This window comes from Carcharodon carcharias, chromosome 7, assembly GCF_017639515.1.
Source record: "Carcharodon carcharias isolate sCarCar2 chromosome 7, sCarCar2.pri, whole genome shotgun sequence".
Classification (NCBI taxonomy): domain Eukaryota; kingdom Metazoa; phylum Chordata; class Chondrichthyes; order Lamniformes; family Lamnidae; genus Carcharodon; species Carcharodon carcharias.
The window spans coordinates 80,061,000-80,079,559 of NC_054473.1; the positions used below are offsets into that span (position 1 = coordinate 80,061,000).

Genomic DNA, 18,560 nt, shown 5'->3' on the forward strand with positions numbered 1-18,560 from the left:
AAGCAAGCTGCAGAAGGCAGAGAAAGTGGCAGAAAGGAAGAGCGCGCGCTGGGAAATTTGACAAGGGAATGAAACAGCAAGAGGTGAACAGATAACTTGCAGAGGCAATGGACGGCCCTGCCACTCATCATAAGTAGCTTGACATGTCTGCTAAAACCACCAAGTTCCTATCGATTGTTGAACACTATCACTGTAATGGAGAAGAGCTTGTCAATTAATTTATCTCATCTGCAATACTGACCCATCTCTTCTGAAGCCACTGACCTTTGATGGTGTACCGTTTGTTAAGTGTGGCTCATTCCTTGTACATCATCCGTATGACCAAAGTTCTGGTATGATAGCCAAGTGGTTATGGTACTGGGCTTGTAACCCCAAGATCAAGAGTTCAAATCTCACAATGGCAAACTATGAAACAATGTAACTTCATCTGAATAGGAACAGATGGAAACGTGTTTGTACTCGAAAGAGTTACAATGTCAAGCTAAACACATCTATATGACCAGTGGTATTGACTGGTCACTTTGACCCCTCCGCTGGACTTTGTCACAAGAATATCCATATGACCATGCATGACCTTAGTCAGTGGGTTGGCAGGCTATTCTACCATGGAAGGCATCACCTGTCCTCACCCAATGTCGATAGCCATGTGCTTCCCAGCAGGTGTTGCTGAATGAAAATCAGAAATGAGAATCCTGGCTTAATTCTTCCTTTCCCCCATCCTAGGGACACTGAGGTTAAATGCAAGGCTTGTACTGCCTGAGGTTACCTGGTTATAATCAGCTGAGTGGGAGAGACAGTGTTTTTAACAAAGCCTCTTTCATCTGTTTACCAAAAACACACCACAGAATAACTTGTGGCAAAATGTGTTGCTGTAGCTTGTATAATATGGCACTATCATGAAAATGATAGGTTTTCTCCCTCTGCTTTTAAAATGGGCATGACTCAACCACATAAAGGATTATTAAAAGAACCAAGAGATTTTTATTTTTTTAAGAAGAACAGTATATTGATAATTGTTTTCATCCTAAATTGGCAATTTTATGGCGATTGCTGCAGTGTTTTACTCAAGCAATTTTATACTTTAGTTTGGTAACTAAACCAGGCAGATGAAGCATGCCCAGCTCCTTCCAAACAAACATTAAATTTTCACACACTTCGAAGATGACAGTCTTACTGTCAATTGTACAACATTTAAACCGTGAGCCTTCTGCAAAAATCAGTCTCAGTCACAGTCCCCATCAACAACATTCTACTACAATCCACATTAATGCCTTACTCTAATGTGGCTGTTGGGATTTGCTCAGTTAATGTTTCTCCCTTGTACAGTTCATGTCACCATGTTACAGCCCTTATTAAGGTTTAGCTTTATTTCTGTCCCTGTTGAGGTTTTCCTTCATTACCATCCTTATTAGGATCTGGTACTATCTCTGTTGGGATTTAATGTTCATTACAGTCCCCACTGGGATTTAACTCCCTTTACTGTCTTAGTTGGGATTTAACTTCTCTTACTGTTCCTGCTGGAATTTAACTTCTGTTATAGTTCACGTTGGGACTTAAGTCCTGTTTCTGGGCGGAATTGTCTGCTCCCGTTTGCGGCAGGTGGGTGGGGTGGGGGAGAATTTGATAGGAGGGGCAGAGATTTGTTTCAGGCTGGCGTGAAATCACAGCAGGATCAGCTGATGGTGTCCGCCATGGCAGATCGCAAATTCTGCTGGAGACTGGCATGAACCTGATTTGCATCCCACTAATGGGATGTAAGGTAAGGTCTGACTGGAACTGTCCCTCCTGCACTCGATTTACTGTTATGCCGGTGGGAAAATACACCGGCCCAGAACATGTCTGGACACATACATACAGAAGTCAGGACTTACCTTTAGGGCCTTGCTTAGGTCGTGGACAGACGAGGAGAAGAAGATGCTGGAGGCTTACAGCTAGCAGACCCTGGAGGAACTTATGCATCACATGCTGGGTGGATCCTCTTGCATATGGCTCAGCCACAAAGCAGCTCTCGGAAGGTGGGAAGTTTCCATACAGCAGCTTCAACTTCGCTGAGGCTTCAGAACTTCACAGATTCACCATGGGGTAGCATCATCTTCCATAATCTCCATTGGTGCTTCGGACCTGCTTCAGAACTTCACAGACTTCACCATGGGGTCGCATCATCTTCCATGGTCTCCGTTGGTGCTTTGGACCTGCTTCAGAACTTCACAGACTTAGCCATGGGCTGGTATGGATGATCGGCGAAGGGGTGGTGGTGGGAGGGGAAGGTCTAGATGTGAGAGGGAGAGGAAGGTGTACCCAGGGGTGGGGGTGAGGTTGTTGGGGGGGGGGAGGGTGAGGTTGTCAGCGGGAGGTTGCGTGGGGGGGAAGGTGTCAGGGGGGAGGAGGGAGTTTGGAGGGGGGAACGTTTCCGGGGGGGGAGGAGGGAGTACAGGGAGAGGAAGGAGTCCAGAGAGATGAAGGTATCTGGGGGCAGGAGGGAGTAAATGTGGAGGAAGGAGTAAGGGTGGAGGGAGAAATAAAGGAGAAAGAAGGTGTAAGGGAGAAGGAAGGTGTTGGGGGCTGGTGGAACATCCAGGTGAATGAGCAAGGGAGGGGTCTGTGGAGTCAATGGCTGTCTCCTGGGGAGTGAACTCAGAGTGGGTGTGGTACGAAGGGATGGTTAGAGTAACAGGGGGCAAGGGAGCAGTAGGTTGGGAGGGTGAGGGTGTGATGGTATTGGTAGAAAGGGCAGCGAGGGTGGTTGGTGGACAGGAGGGTGGGAAGAAGGAAGTCAGGGAGGTCAATGTGGATGGGGGTGGGATTTTCAGTAAGATAGGGAATGTGCATGTTCACCTGGATATCCTGGAGTGACAAGGGCTCAGGTGGAAGGTTACAGTGAGGAGGTCAAATGTTATGCCAGGGTGTGTCTATGGTTATGGGGGAAAGGACATGAGTGACTGGGGATCGGAGGGGGGGCGAAGCTCATGAGGAATTTGACCACTACCATCTTTTTGGTATTGAAAGTGAGCAGAGCCTCATGTTGACAGGCACAGGTGCTGCATGGGAGTGCTATCAGTGGGTGGTGGAGATGCAGGTAAGCTCAGATGGACAACTGAAAGAGAACCCCAACAGGCAGCATTGAAAATGCTCAGAATATTGAGATGAGTGCGATGGACAAAGGATCCGTGTGCATGGGAGAGTGCTTGCACGAGTCTCCGAAAGGCCCTGACACATACACTTCTCCCTCCAGAAACACTTGTAGTCTGGCTGCGTGCAGCCGGATTGCTATTGGTTTGGGGGGGGCGGGGAGTTGCGGGGGGAGCACTCATGAAGTTTGTAAATGACACTGAGAAACAACATTACACATTATTCAGTGAAAGTGAATTTATTTTTCAATTATAGAGTGACAAAATGTGTTCACCAGTGTAACCATTTGTGATCAGGATTTCTTAACTTTTCCAGGCCTACTACTTTACCTAGGTGCTGGACTGAAATCCACAGCTGGTGCAGAGACAGGCTGTGCAATGGCTGGTCCTGTTGCCTCTGATGACTTCAGTGTAGGTCCTCTGGAGAGTCGAGGTCTTGAGGGCCCTGGCTTCCGTTGGCTGTCCTCCTGTGTGCCAGAGGATGAGGTTGAGGGGGGTCACAGGAAAAGGGGACTTGGAGGGATTAGGCAACCTTGGGGATTCCTGCGTGGATGACCTGGGGTGTCCAGCTGCCACTCCTCCTCCCTTCGGGTGCTTGAAGGCACTGGCCTGACTTATTGAGGGGAAGGCGTACCTGGATGGATGTTGAGGTGCCCCATTTCCTTCCTCGCTTTACTACTGCAGGAACTCACTCATGGCTACCGTGACGGAGTGCAGGTCTGCGCTCATCTCTGTGTTCTGCTGAGGGCTTCCAACAGCTCTCCTTGACGTTTCCCTGCCTTCTGCTGACTGTGCACAATGAGTTGGAAGGCCGAAACTGGAGGCTTTTCATCTGACTTGGGCACGACAGATGCTTCTTCCTCAGCAGTCCTCCGAGTGCTGGGAAGCTCGACTGAACCTGCTCCTCCTGCTGCGGACATGTGCCTGTGCAGTGACCACCAGATTATGAACCCAAGCCTGGTCTAGATCTAGGTCCCAACGAGGTGTGTGGCTCTGCACTGGTGGAGGGTGTGGGTAAATGCGTGACAGGTCTTTCAGGCTGCTTATTTCTAGCTCTTCAATGGAAGAGGTGCCCTCTTGGCTGGAGGTGAGGTCCTGGCTGGAGTTGAGGGACTGGCTGGCTGAGGGTATCGGTTGCTCGGCAGAGCTCCATGTGAACCAAAGTGGAGATAATTAGTGCATGGCAGCAGGGTCAAAAACAGGAGGGAGAGCACTCGCGGTTGCATTGAGAAAGGGATGATCTAGTGCAAGATCCTCATGTCGGTGTTTGCTGCCAACTTCACTGCTGCCGCAGGCACAGTCCACGTTCTCACCAGTCAGCGCAATGGCACGCTCCTCAAAGTGAGTGAGGGGTCTAGTGTCAGCCACTCCACCCTGGGTGTGGGACCTCCCCCTCCTGTTGTGAGCCAACTTCTCCTGCACGAAAACAGATGGAGAGTGTGTGAGCAGGACTCGTGCCACAGCAGATGATAAGGATGCATGGAACATTTGTGTGATGAGCAGAGCCATGGACGGGATGAAGACGTGAGCCCCAGAGGATATGAGCCTGATGGAGATGTGTGTGAGTTAGAGATGTTGTCCCTTGAAGCGTGAGATCCCTGTGGATGTGTGATGGGTTTGGGAGTGTGTGTTGAGGGTGATGAGGTGGTTGACTTATCCTGGCAGAACGAATGAAACCATTCATCCTCTTCCTGCATTGGATGGCTGACCTCTCTGTGCTCTTTTGCGCTGACCATCACTGCCACTACCTCCCAGGCCGGATTGGTGACTCTGGTAGACTTCCTGCAGCCAGAGCAGGGTAGAGGAGTTCACGACGGCCTTCCACTGCATCTGGCAGGTCCCCCAGAGAGGCGTCACTAAGTTAGAGGATTGCAATCACCTTTGCTTTTGGGGCGTTCTCTTGCCTGGAGACTGGACCCAGTCTATAGACATGAAGTAGGCTGCACTCTGGTACTCTTAAAAATGGTGCATGGAGCAAGAAAGCACTGAGGTGACAGCATGGTGAGCAAATCCGAGCCATTGCAGCTGGCGGTAAAAAGTTGCTTTTCATGCCTGCCACCGCACTTTGTGCAATTCTGGGACAATTCCGCCCTCTTTCCCTGTTGGGATTTAACTCCCATTACTGTCTCCATTGGGATCAATCTCCTGTTACTGTCCCTGTTAGGATTTAACTCCCATTAATGGTCCCTGTATGAATTTAACTCCTGTTATAGTCCCTGAAGGAATTTAAGTCCTGTTACAGCCCTATTGGGATTTATCTCGGTTAGATGCTGTCAAGACTTTACGTTATTACCATTAAAATCTCAGGCTAAGTAAGTTATTATTTTTTTGGATGAACTCATGTTTACCAAGCTACATTTGCCAAGGAGAAGTGGAAGTTCTCCTCATTCAGATGAGAAGAGAGTTCTTGAGTCGAGAGATACTGTAATGAATGTCATATTCTACCTTATGCAATGGTACCATATCTAGTGGGTGCCCAGAAGGAATAATTTCCAGTTCTCACAGATGGGTCTGTGATTGTGAGAACCTGTACACAACAGCTCACTAAGTTGAGCTGTGTTACCAAGGGGAAAGGAACCCAACCAATTTGTGCTACTCTTATGTAGTTCCAGTAGGACTGGTGTAGGCTGTTCAAAGGTGTCACTAAGCAAATGGGGATATACAACCTGCCCGACAACTTGTGAATGTGGAACTGAGCCACAGACTATGCAACATCTTCTGCAATGTCTATCGCTAGAGGAACCCTGCACTGTTGCAGATCTTGCTGAATTCAACAACAAGGCACAAAAATGTGTCCAGTTCTGGCTGGGCCATGTATAGACTGTCCGTGGACACGATAAGAAGAATGTATTTCCAAGCAGAGAGCCGCAACATTTCTATAGGCCCAGCACCTGCCATGTCTACTCTAAAGGCCCAGAGATGGTATATGACACAGGGAAATCAAAAACAGAAACTGCCATACCTGCATGCGGAATGGGTCATCAGGAGTTTCTCCAGCAAGGCTGTCTGTGAGGATGACAAGGTTTCCAACCTCACTGGATGCCTGTGAGGATAGTGAGGATGAGGAGTGCCTGTTGGAGCCAAGTAGGTTCAATGGGCTGAGAAGGTCAACAAGATAGAATATTACTTTACATTCAGCCAATCCAGTCCCAGCATTCACAATGTGACTGCCTCTTAATCCTAAACAAGCATTTCACACCCATTATCATGGACATCACCCCGTAATTTTAATCACTTCAAAGAAATTTCTCTATTCATTCTATTTGCCTCTCAATGGTCATGCACATCAGCCTGGCTTGGTTCTGCCTCTGGTGGGTCCAAGGCCCACTGCAGGTTCATTGAGGAAGTACTGCATTGTTGGAGGTGCAGTTCTCTGTGTCCTGGTCAACATTCCTCTGAAACCTGACCTTTCCCTTATCAATATTTGTGAGAGGTTGCTGTGCATAAACTAAATTTCAATTTCACCACATAACAGCCACTGCACTTCATAGTAATTTGTAATTTGATTTGATTTGTAATTTGGTTCTTTGACTGTATAATAAGGGTCTATATAATTTAAAAAGTGAAATATTGCGGATGCTGAAAATCTGAAATAAAAACAGAAAATCTGGAAATACTTAGCATGTCAGGCAGCATCTGTGGAGAAAGAAACAGTGTTAATGTTTCAAGTCAATGATCTTTCGTCATTGGAAAAAAGTTCCCAGCAATTACTCTGTTTCCTCCTCCACGATGCTGCGTCAGCTGCCGGGTATTTCCAGCTTTTTCTGTTTTATTCTATATAAATGCATGTAAGTTCTTTCTAAGCAAGTAAGCTCAATTATCACACTTAGTTCCAACACATGATAAACAAGTATGTCCCCCTAGTAACACTGGAAACCATTGTGGGTCATGGGCAACTTGTTGGAAATTCCAGTTAGGACCAGTAAAGATCTGATCAATGTATTTATCAGGTGACATTAATAGAATGTAATAGAATGAATGAAATATAATGTAAAGGTCCCAAGCCATAAATCAAAACAACTTTGAATGCACGCCCTTATGCAGTAGTTCCATGCTCAAAAGGTGCCGAGAAACTAGTGGTACTGATTGGGAACAGCCAAAGATCCAATGTGACAAAGTCATGACGGTGCAACTTATGCCAATTATGCAAATTAGGTCATCAACTGAGCCAAAAATGGACCCCACAACAATATTTCCTCTCTCCACTTCCCTCCCTCTATGACTATGTTGTATTCCAGAAAGCCAGTTGGTGAAGTATAAAGCTAGGACTAATCTTCACACAGTTTTATATTTATTTACAGAATTACACATTGCAAGCATGCACCTTTGAACCTATCAAACACAGTTTTAATCTGTGTCTATTTATATGGGCTCAAGTGAAACCCCTGTTAATGCCCACTACCTGCATACAATTAAACATAATTAATATACAATTCCCATCTCTCTTTAAATAAAAATTAGAGTTAATATGCAGAACCAAAATTTTAAAACAAATTAAATAAAAGAACTCCATATTCTGAACAAAGCTTAACATTGTGAGACACCCATCTTTTAGAACACCTAACAATTTCATTGTACAATCAGACAGTCATGGCTTGGATCCACCCATTTAATTTTACAGAATTTCTTTCTGGCATTCTTTTTTAGAGCCAGCAAGGTAAATCCGTAACTTTTTCTCAGTCATTGTTTTCATAGGCAGTATATTGTTCCACAAGAAATGATTATCTACATAACAATTAGTACAAGCTTCAGTATGGTCTTTGTATAGAATCTCTCTTAATATATTTGACCTTAGTTCAATAAAGAGTGCAGGAGGGCATGCCAGGAGCAGTACCAGGCATGCCTAAAAATGAGGTGTCAACCTGATGAAGCTACAACATAGGACTACTTGCATGCCAAACAGCGGAAGCAGCATGTGATAGATAGAACTAAGTGATCTCATAACCAACAGATCAGATCTCAGCTCTGCAGTCCTGCCGTATCCAGTCATGAATAGTGGTGGACAATTGAACAACTAACTGGAGAAGGAGGGTCCACAAATATCTTATCCTCCATGATGGGGGAGCCTAGCACATCAGTGCAAAAGACAAAGCTAAGACATGTGTCCGCATTGCCATCTAAAGCCAAATATGCTAGGTGGATAAGCCCTCTTGGCCTCCTCCTGAGGTACCCAGCACCATAGATGCCATCTTCAGCCAATTCAACTCACTCCATGTTATATCAAAAAACAGCTGAAGGTACTAGATACTGCAAAGGCTATGGGCCCTGAAGACTTGTGCTCCAGAACTAGCCGTGCCCCCTGGCCAAGCTGTTCCAGTACAGCTATGACAATGGCATCTACTCAGCTATGTGGAAAATTGACCAGGTATGTCCTATCCACAAAAAGCAGGACAAATATAATCCAGCCAATTACCACCCCATCTGTCTACTCTCAATCATCAGCAAAGTGACAGAAGGGGTCATTGATAGCGCTATCAAGTGGCACATACTCATCAATAACCTGCTCATTGATGCTCAGCTTGCGTTCTGTTAGGTCCACTCACTGACCTCATTACAGTCTCGGTCAAAAAATGGACAAAAGAGCTGAACTCTAGAGATGAGGTGAGAGTGACTACCCTTGACATCAACACAGCATTTGACCAAGTGTGGCATCAAGGAGCCCTAGCAAAACTGGAGTCAATGAGAATAAGGGGGAAAACTCCCCACTGGTTGGAGTCATGCCTAGCACAAAAGAAGATGATTGTGGTTGTTGAGCGGTCAGTCATCTCAGTCCCAGGAAATTGCTGCAGGAGTTCCTCAGGGAAGTGTCCTAGGCCCAACAATATTCAGCTGCTTTATCAATGACCTTCCCTCCATCATAAGGTCAGAAGTGAGGATGTTCATGGATGATTTCACAATGTTCAGCAGCATTTGTAACTCTTTAGACACTGAAGCAACCCATGTCCAAATGCAGTGAGAACATTCAGGCTTGGACTGATAAGTGGTAAGTAACATTTGCAACACACAAGTGCCAGGCAATGATGGCCAGGTCATCTCTCCTTGATGTTCAGGGCAATACCATCGATCAATCCCCCACTATCAACATCCTGAGGATTACCATTGACCAGAAACTGAACTGCGCCAACCATATAAATACTCTGGCTACAATAGCGGGTTAGAGGCTGGGAATTCTGCAGCGAGTAACTCACCTCCTGATTCCCCAAATACTGTTCACCATCTACAAGGCACAAGTCAGGAGGGTGAGGGAATACTCTACTTGCCTGAATGAGTGCAGCTCCAACAAAACACAAGACGCTCAACGCCATCTAGGACAAAACAGCTTGCTTGGTTGGCACCCCATCCACCCCCTTAAGCATTCACTCCCTTTACTACTGACACACAGTGGTAGCAGTGTGTACCATCTACAAGATGCACTGCAGCAATTCACCAAATCTCCTTCGACAACACCTTCCAAATCTACGAATTCTATCGCCTAGAAGGACGAGGGCAGCAGGTACATGGGAAGACCACCACCTGTAAGTTCCACTCTAAGCCACACACCATCCTTACTTGGAACTATACTGCCGTTCATTCCATGTCGCTGGGTCAAAATCCTGGAACTTCTTCCCTAACAGCCCTGTGGGTGTTCCTACAACACATGGACTGCAACAGTTCAAGAAGGTGGCTCATCACCACCTTCTCAAGGGCAATTAGGAATTGACAATAAATGGTGGCCTAGACAGCGATGCCCACATCCCATGAAAGAATTAAAAGATTCCCTTATCCATGGCCTCAACGGGATCCAGTTTCAGCAGCTAAAGTACTTTTAACAACCCTTTTTATTTTCTTAGCTTTCCAAGCTAAAGGGCAACATTTCCCATTCACATTCGTAAGAAATATTATGAAACTAACTGCACTTATCAGGATGATCAGCACGTGAAGCATCACTAAAAATGAGTAGTTCATGTTCTTTGAGTCACGTAAGGATGGAAACTTAAATATGATATAATTTTGCAAATGTTTTAGAACATTATCTACTTCAAGGTGTTTCATTGTGGTACTTAATATCATCTGGTTTTGTCCAAGTGCCCAACCAATTTAAATGACCAATGAAGCTTCACAATTGCTCTGTCTCTTCTTCAGATATAACATTATCTTAATGTGAGGACCTTGTATGATTAACTAGCACGGGAGTAACACTTTCTAAATAGGATTGTTGCCTTAAAGTTATTCCAGACCTACCCTGCTTAATTTCTAAATGAATACATTTACAAGGTGCATTAGTCTGACTCCCAATTTAAAATTTCAGTCTAATCTTATTGATAACACCTTTCTCGAATTCCACAGTACCACCCCATGAAAAATCATGAAGGTTCCTGAATGTTTTCCTTTATAATGTCAACAATACATTGTGGGTTCTGCTTTTAGATGAACACAACTTACTTTCAGCAAAACAGATCTCACTGAAAGACGTGAACATACATATGAAGATGCAAAATGAAATGCGAACCATTTGATTCCTGGAGCCTATTCCGCCATTTGATAAGATCATGTCTGATCTGATTGTGGCCTCAACTTCACTTTCTTGTCTGCCCTCCTCCCCCCAAAACCTTTAACTCCCTTGTCAATCAAGAATTTATAGAACTCAGCCTTAAGGATATTCAATGACCTAGCTTCTATTGCTCTCTGGGGAAGAGAATTCCACAGACTAATGACACTCTGCGAGAAAAAAAATTCTCCTCATCTCTGTCTTAAATGGGAAACCCTTTATTTTTAAACTGTGTCCCCTAGTTCTAGTCTCTTCCACAAGGGGAGACATACTTTTGGCATCCACCTTGTCAAGTCCCCTCAGAATCTTATATGTTTCAATAAGATCAACTCTCATTCTTCTAAACACAGGCCCAACCTTTCCTCATAAGGTAATCCCTTTATCCCAAGAATCAGTCAAGTGAACCTTCTCTGAATTGCTTCTAATGAAATTATATCCTTTCTTAAGTTAGCAAACCAAAACTGTACACAGTACTGCAGATGCGGTCTCACCAACAACTGTAGCAAAAATTCCCTACTTTTATATTCCATTCCCCTTGCAATAAATGACAACATTTCATTGCCTTCTTAAACCCTTGCTGTGTTTACTAACTGTGTTACTTGAATACTAACTTGTGATTCATACACCAGGAGGCCCAGTTCCCTCTGCACTGCAGGACTCTGCAATCTCTCTCCATTTAAAGAATATACTGCTTTTCTACTCTTCTTGCCAAAGTTCACATTTTCCTGCAATATACTCCATCTGCCAATTTTTTGCCCACTCACTTAACCTATCTAAATCCCTTTGTTGACTCTTTATCTCCTCTTCAGAACTTACTTTCCTACCTATCTTTGTGTCATCAGCAAATTTAGCTATCATACATTTAGTCCCTTCATCCAAGTCATTTACATAGATTGCAAATAATTGAGGCCCAACACTGATCCCTGTGGCATTCCACTAGTTACAGCTTGCCAACCTGAAAATGACCCATTTATGCCTATTTTTTGCTTCCTGTTTGCTAATAAATCCTCTAATCATGGTAAAGAGCCATAAGCTCCGAGCTCCCCAGCGTTAGATTTGGGGGTACCCAAAAGATGCACTGAGGAATCCCTCTCAGAAGTTTCAGGGTAAGGGCTGGCATGGCATTTGCCCAGAAGTGCACACTTCCTCTAGACAATTGTACTGCTCTGGGAACAATCCGAAAAAGTGGATTAAATCACAAACTTTGGATGGTTCCAACAGGGTTACACCAATAGTTACTCAGAAAAAGCTAGAAGAATTAAAACCTCTTCTAACTTTTGAGTAACAATTGCAAACACTCAGACCAACCCCATGGGACTCCCTCCACCCTCCGACAACCCCCATGGAGCACCCCTCCACATCTGGACTCCCACCCCCATGTGACACCTCTGACCACCCCGATCTCTGACCTCCCCACTCCAACTTCTGACCTCCCATCCTGACCTCTGACTCCCCCCAGCCCCGACCCCCCAACCCCTGACTCCAACCACCCCCCATCGCTCCGACCTGAGACACCCTCCAACCGCCTGGACCTTGGACCCCACCCCCCATTCCCCCACCAGCCCCTGGACATCTGACTCCCCTCATCACCCCCCCACACTCCTGGACCTCCGATCCTCCCACACCCCCGGACCTCCAACCCTCCCCCATCCTGCCAACCTACTCCCGATCTGCGACCTTCGATCCCCCCCACCCACCACCTGAACCTCCCTGCCCTCCGATAGCCCCCACCCCCCCAAATCCTATCCACTTAACCTAGGCACATACCTTCTCCCTGGCCTGTAAATTTCACTGGCCCTTTAAACTTACCTGCTTTACAGCAGCGAGTGCTGTAGAAAAGGGGCATGGCCTCCTTGAATCTGCCGGAGCTGCACAGCACTGGGGCGTGTAAGGAATCTTCCAACGCAGGCCCCATGCAGCTCTGGTGAACAGAAGTGTCATCATAATTTTCAAAGGCAGGTTAAGGATATACTTATTTCTTCTAATTCCTGCGGGCTATCTCTTTCCAACGCTAGCTGTAAGTTACAACCCAATATGTTACCCCCTACATTATGAACTCTTATTTTATGTAGTAACCTTTAACGTGGCATCTTATCAAATGCCTTTTGGAATTCCAAGTACACCACATCTTCAGATTCCCCTTTATCCATATTACTTGTAATTTCCTCAAAGAATGCTAATAAATTAGTCAAACATGATTTCCCTTTCATAAATCCACATTGACTGCCTGATCGTATGAAGATTTTCTAAGTGCCCGTCTATAACCTTCTTATTAATAGATTTCAGCATCTTCCCTGTGAAAGATGTTGGACTAATTGACCTGTAGTTATCTGCTTTCTGTCTTCCTCCTTTCTTCAATACAAGAGTTACATTTGCTATTTTCCAGTCTGGTGGCAGCTTTCCAGAATCTAGGGAATTTTGGAAAATTATAGCCCAATTTACCATCCCTGCAGCTACTTCTTTTAGGAGCTAGGATGAAGTCCATCAGATCCTTTCTTGGATGTTATTTGTGTCTTATACAGTGAAGACAGACATAAAATATCTGTTCAATGTTTCTACATTTCCTTATTTCCCATTATTAATTCCAGAGACTCACTCTCTAGAGGACCCATGTTCACTTTATTACTCTTTTCCTTTTTAAATAATTGTAGAAGCTCTTACTTTCTGTTTTTATATTTCTAACTAGGTTTCTCTCATATTCTAATTTCTCCCTTCATATTACTTTTTTAGTCATTCTTTGCTGGTTTCTAAAATCTGCCCAATCCTCTGAGTAACCACTATTCTTTGCAGAATTGTACACTTTTTCTTTCCATTTGATACTATCTCTAACTTCTTTAGTTAGCCAGGGATGGTACATTCATCTCCTAAAGTCTTTCATTCTCACTGGAATGTATCTTTACTGAATGTTAAAAAATATCTTCTTAAATGTCTGTCATTGCATCTCTACTGACCCTTAATCCAATTTCCTAGTTCACATTAGCCAGCTCTGTCTTCACACCATAGTAATTGCTTTTATTTAAGTTTAAAACACTAGTCGTAGACCCATTCTCCTCTCCCTCAAACTGAATGTGAAATTCAATCATGTTATAGTCACTGCTATGTACAGGCTTCTTTACTACCAGGTCTAGATTAGCTTGCTTTTTGGTTGGTTCTAGAATGTGCTGCTCTAAGAGATTGTCTCTTAAACACTCTTTGAACCCATCTACTGGGCAACCTTTGCCGATCTGATTTGTCCAATCTTTATGTAGATTAAAACTATCCATGATTATTGCTGTGCCTATCTCTGGAAGCATCATTCAGGCCATAGATACATTTGTTTATATTCCATAGTTTTCCTTCTGTATCTGCTACCTCTTTGGAGGATTTCAGAAACACTTCTCTCTGAAAGTATCACCATGTAGAAATGTAGCTTTTATGTTGATTGACCTATACTCCCAGGAATATGTGTCAAAAAAGCTAAAAAGGTTTTCAAGATTACTTTTATACCTGTGGGAGAGTCCACTCTAACATCTGTCACTCTTCAAAACCCCTGGCTACTGGCCTCACTTTAGCTTTATAAATCTCATCTGTTGGACATTTTCAGTACAGGTCCACCAATGTGACAAAACAGACTAGCAGCTTGGAATAAACTCTCCCCAAATATCTGATACCCTTTGTTTTGCCTCTCCTATTAGTTTATCCTCAAGTTTATTGGCAGTCACCAATACTTCACGATCACAAGGATTTCTGCTTCAGGTTCTGTCCCGAGGTCATTTCATGGCTTACATTTCATTGTCTAACCTATTCAAGCTATGGCCTTTACTTGCACTTTTATGTCTGTTGAGACTAAAAGTGCGAGATCTTGCTCTTGCACTATCAGAGGGTCTTTCTTTGATATGATTGTTTTCTGATGCAAAAGTCACTTCTGGGAACATCAACAGAACTTGTACTGAGCTTTCTTACTTTCTGTCCTTTCACTCCATTCTGCCAGTCCACAGACCTCCTTTCTTAGCTATCATCCTGAACATTCAACCATATTTAAACCTGTCAATGGCTTTTCCTGTATGCCCCACACTCACTAGATCACTCTGGAATATATCTTATTCAAGTACTGATTCCGGGCAATTGGCCTTTGGATGTGACAGCTCTGTCCAATGTGTAATGATCACTCACATTGCCACTATACAGCCCTTGATTTATATATTCTATTCCTCAGGGGCTTCTTCACAAAACACATGAGCATTTGAGCTACATGGTGCCTCGTTTACTTCTATCAGCTGTTCAGAATATGAGATTTTGTAATTAATTCCGATTAATCATGAAAAATGAACCTTAACAGTTCGATTGCCATGTTTGATAGATACTGTCTTACCATCAATAACCTTACCAGGGCCTTTCCATTCCCTAAGACTTTCTTTTATAGTACATCAGTTCAATTCTGTCTCAGATGGCCTAATCTGATGCCTCAGTGCTCTCTGAATTTTCTCCAGACCTCAGCTTTGATGAAAGTCCATATTCCTGCATGTAAAGCATTCAAATGTGCAGGAAAAAGGGAACTAATTTTAGAACCTTCTAGAGAAGGAGGACTGTTACACAGCACAGAAGACAATTTGGATTTCACACATAGACAAATTGAGAGGGACTATATCCTCCAACCATCTGAAGTGAATTCTTTGCATGTCAACTTGCAGTCTGGTTGATCAGTTAAAATATTATGCAGCATTTCATCAATCACCGCATGATCCCTTTTACAGAGTCTGTTGCTGATAGACTTTCAGCTGCAGTATTCATGACTGTTATGTTCATGTTTTCACTCATGTCTTTGAACTCAGCATTGATAAATTTCCCTTCCGTTATCAGTCAGAAATTTCATTGGTGCCCTAAGTCCATCCTTGGCTGTTTCCCCAGGAATTTTTTCAAGATCCATCTGATCCATCATGTTCTCCCTCTCCAAGTACTGAACACCAGTTAGAACCAGGAGCCTGTCCATATGAGACAACTGAACACAATTCAGCAATTTAAATGCTGATACTGATCCAGGTATCCCCAAATTCAATTTCTTCAAAATTTCATACAATCTGTTAAATTCCATGATATATTCTCCCATGAAATGACCACCTTTTTCTTGAAATCTATCAAAGTCTGACCATGCCTTAAAGACATTTAACAGACCACCTTTCTTGTAAATTTTGTTAAGAGCTCTAACAGAAAGTCCAAGCCTTCATCACTATCCAACTGACAAGGCATTCAGTTTACAAAGTACTTCTGATTTTACTTCTGTTAGAAAGCAACAACGCCAAGGCAATATATTGTTTCCTCTTTAGGGACATAACCTGTGACCACATATCTACTTCATTCTTCCACTGGGCATATAGTTCAGACTCCAAAAGCATCGGAGAATAATCATACCCTGACAAATTTACACTTGCTTTCTGCATTTCTTGTATTATTTTCATAATAGCTATTAGATTTGTAGTTTTCTGTCTGATTTTTCTTTCTTAGCTTCTAACTTTCACCTTTAGGTAACCATTCTCTGCTACCATGTTGTGTTCCAGAAAGCCAGTTGGTGAAGGATAGAACTGGAGCTAATCTTTACACACTTTTATATTTATTTACGGAATTACATATTATAAGCATACACCTCCTAATCCAATAACTGCAGTCTTAATCTCTGTCTATTTATAATGGGCTCAAGTGATGCTGAGTTAATACTATGACCTGCTTACAATTAAACACAATTAGTAAACAATAAACAACTGTTTGCGCTGAGATACAGTTCTACATTACTGACTGCCCTTAGTACCTTCTCATCTGCTTATGGGGATAAGCAGAAATAGTATCAGTATAGCAGCATCAGCAGACAATTTTTCCATGGAAACATCATAGCTGTGCCTGATCCTGTCCTTACCCACAATTTATATATGCACACTGTCATAAAAAGGTCAGTGGACAACATTCAAGACAGTGAACTTTGGGGTTAAGACATTAGCATGTAGAGAGGATTGGCTAATTAATAGAAAACAGAGTTGGGATAAATGCATCATTTTCAGGTTGACAAACAAATAGGGTCCCACATGGCCCTTGACTATTTACAATCTATATTAAGGACTTAGATAAAGGGATGAAGTGTATTGTAGCCAAATTTGCTGACAATACAAAAATAGGTGGGAAGGCAAGATGTGAGGAGGACACAAAGAGTCTGCAAAGAGGTATAGATAGATTAAGTAATGGGCAAAGATCTATAAGATTGAGCACAATGGGGAAAATGTAAAATTATCCACTTTGGTGGGAAGAAGAGAAAAGCAGAACATTATTTAAATGGAGAGAAATGACAGAACCTGGGGTATGGAGGGATCTTGATGTCCATACAAAAAGTTAACATGCAGGTACAGCAAGTAATTAGGAAGGCAAATGGTAGGTTGGCCTTTATTGCAAGGGAGTGGAGTATAAAAGTAGGGAAGTCTTGCTACAATTGTAAAAGGTGCTGTGATACCGTACATAGAGTACTGCATACAGTTTTGATCTCCTTATTTAAGGAGGGAAAAGCTTGTATTGGAGGCAGTTCAGGGAAGGTACACCATGTCGATTCCTGGGATAAAGGAGTTGGCTCACGAGGGAAAGTTAAGCAGGTTCGGCCTATCCTCATTGGAGTTTAGAAGAATGAGAGGTGATCTTATCGAAATACATAAGATTCTGAAGGGGCTTGATGTGTAGTTGCTGACAGGATGTTTCCCCTTTTGGGGAAACATAGGACCAGGAGGCATAGTTTCAGAATAAAGGGTCACCTATTTAAGATGAAAATGAAGAAGAATTTCTTCTCTCACAGGGTTGCGAAATTTTAGAATTCTCCACCCCTGAAAGCACAGCAAGGGGTACACGAGGAGACAGGTGACTACAGCGGAGTGAGGCGGAGACTGAGTAAGTAGCGAATTAGGTTCACTTGGGAATTCAGCTCATGTCGGAATACAGTGCACGCGGGAAAGAGGTGTGGTAAACATAGCAATAATTCTAAGTTAATTAAGTGAGTAATTAAATTAAGTTAACTAAATAACATAAGTAACAATGACAGGACAGGTGTTGTGTTGCAGCTGTGGAATGTGGGTCCTTTTGGAAGCCAAGGCGATCCAGGACTAACATATCTGCAGAAAGTGCAAGCAGCTAGAGGAATTCCGAATCAGGATTATTGAACTGGAAGCCAAACTGCAGACACTGCACAACATAAAGGAGGGGGAGAAATACCTGGACACTTTGTTCCAGAAGATGGTCACATTTCTTAGAATAGGGTCATCTGTTGCAGTGGAAGGGGGAGGATCTGGTTGTCGTGGTCCATGCAGGTACAATGACATATGAAGGACAGGAAGGAGGTTCTGCATAGTCAGTATGAGAAGCTAGGTACCAAATTAAGAAGCAGAACCTCAAAGGTAATGGTTTCTGGATTATTAGCTGAGCCACGTGCAAATTGGCACAGGGCAAATAAAATTTGAGAGATGAATGTGTGGCTTAAATTCTGGTGTGGGAGAAGTGGGTTCCGGTTTATGGGGCATTGGCACCAGTACTGGGGAAAGTGGGGGCTGTACCCTTACCTGAACCGTGCTGGGATGAGTGAATTTGCAAGTCACATAAATAGGGAAGTAGAGAGGGCTTTGAATTAAACAAGGTGGATGAAGAATCAAGCTTGGGTAGATGTGACAAATCAAAGAATAGATTCAAGGCAGGAGGCCATAATAGTAATATGGGAAATGAGGGTCAGAGGATAGCAAGAAGGGGCAGAGAGATAAAACCTAACAATACACCAATAATCAAGACTAGATGTTACAAAGATAACAAAAAGACAAAACTAAAGACTCTGTATCTGAATGTGCTTAGCATTCATAACAAAGGAAATTCATTGATAGCGTACAGTGAAGTAAATAAATATGATCTGA

General features: G+C 43.5%; 1 protein-coding gene across 1 annotated transcript in view; it reads right to left on the reverse strand.

The window, feature by feature from the left end:
- The window catches only part of dock3 (dedicator of cytokinesis 3), a 1,401,685-nt gene that overhangs the window by 60,386 nt on the left and 1,322,739 nt on the right, over positions 1–18,560 (reverse strand). The window contains 1 exon segment of the mRNA XM_041191502.1: positions 6,091–6,226. Within this exon segment, the coding sequence (XP_041047436.1) occupies positions 6,091–6,226 (136 nt within the window).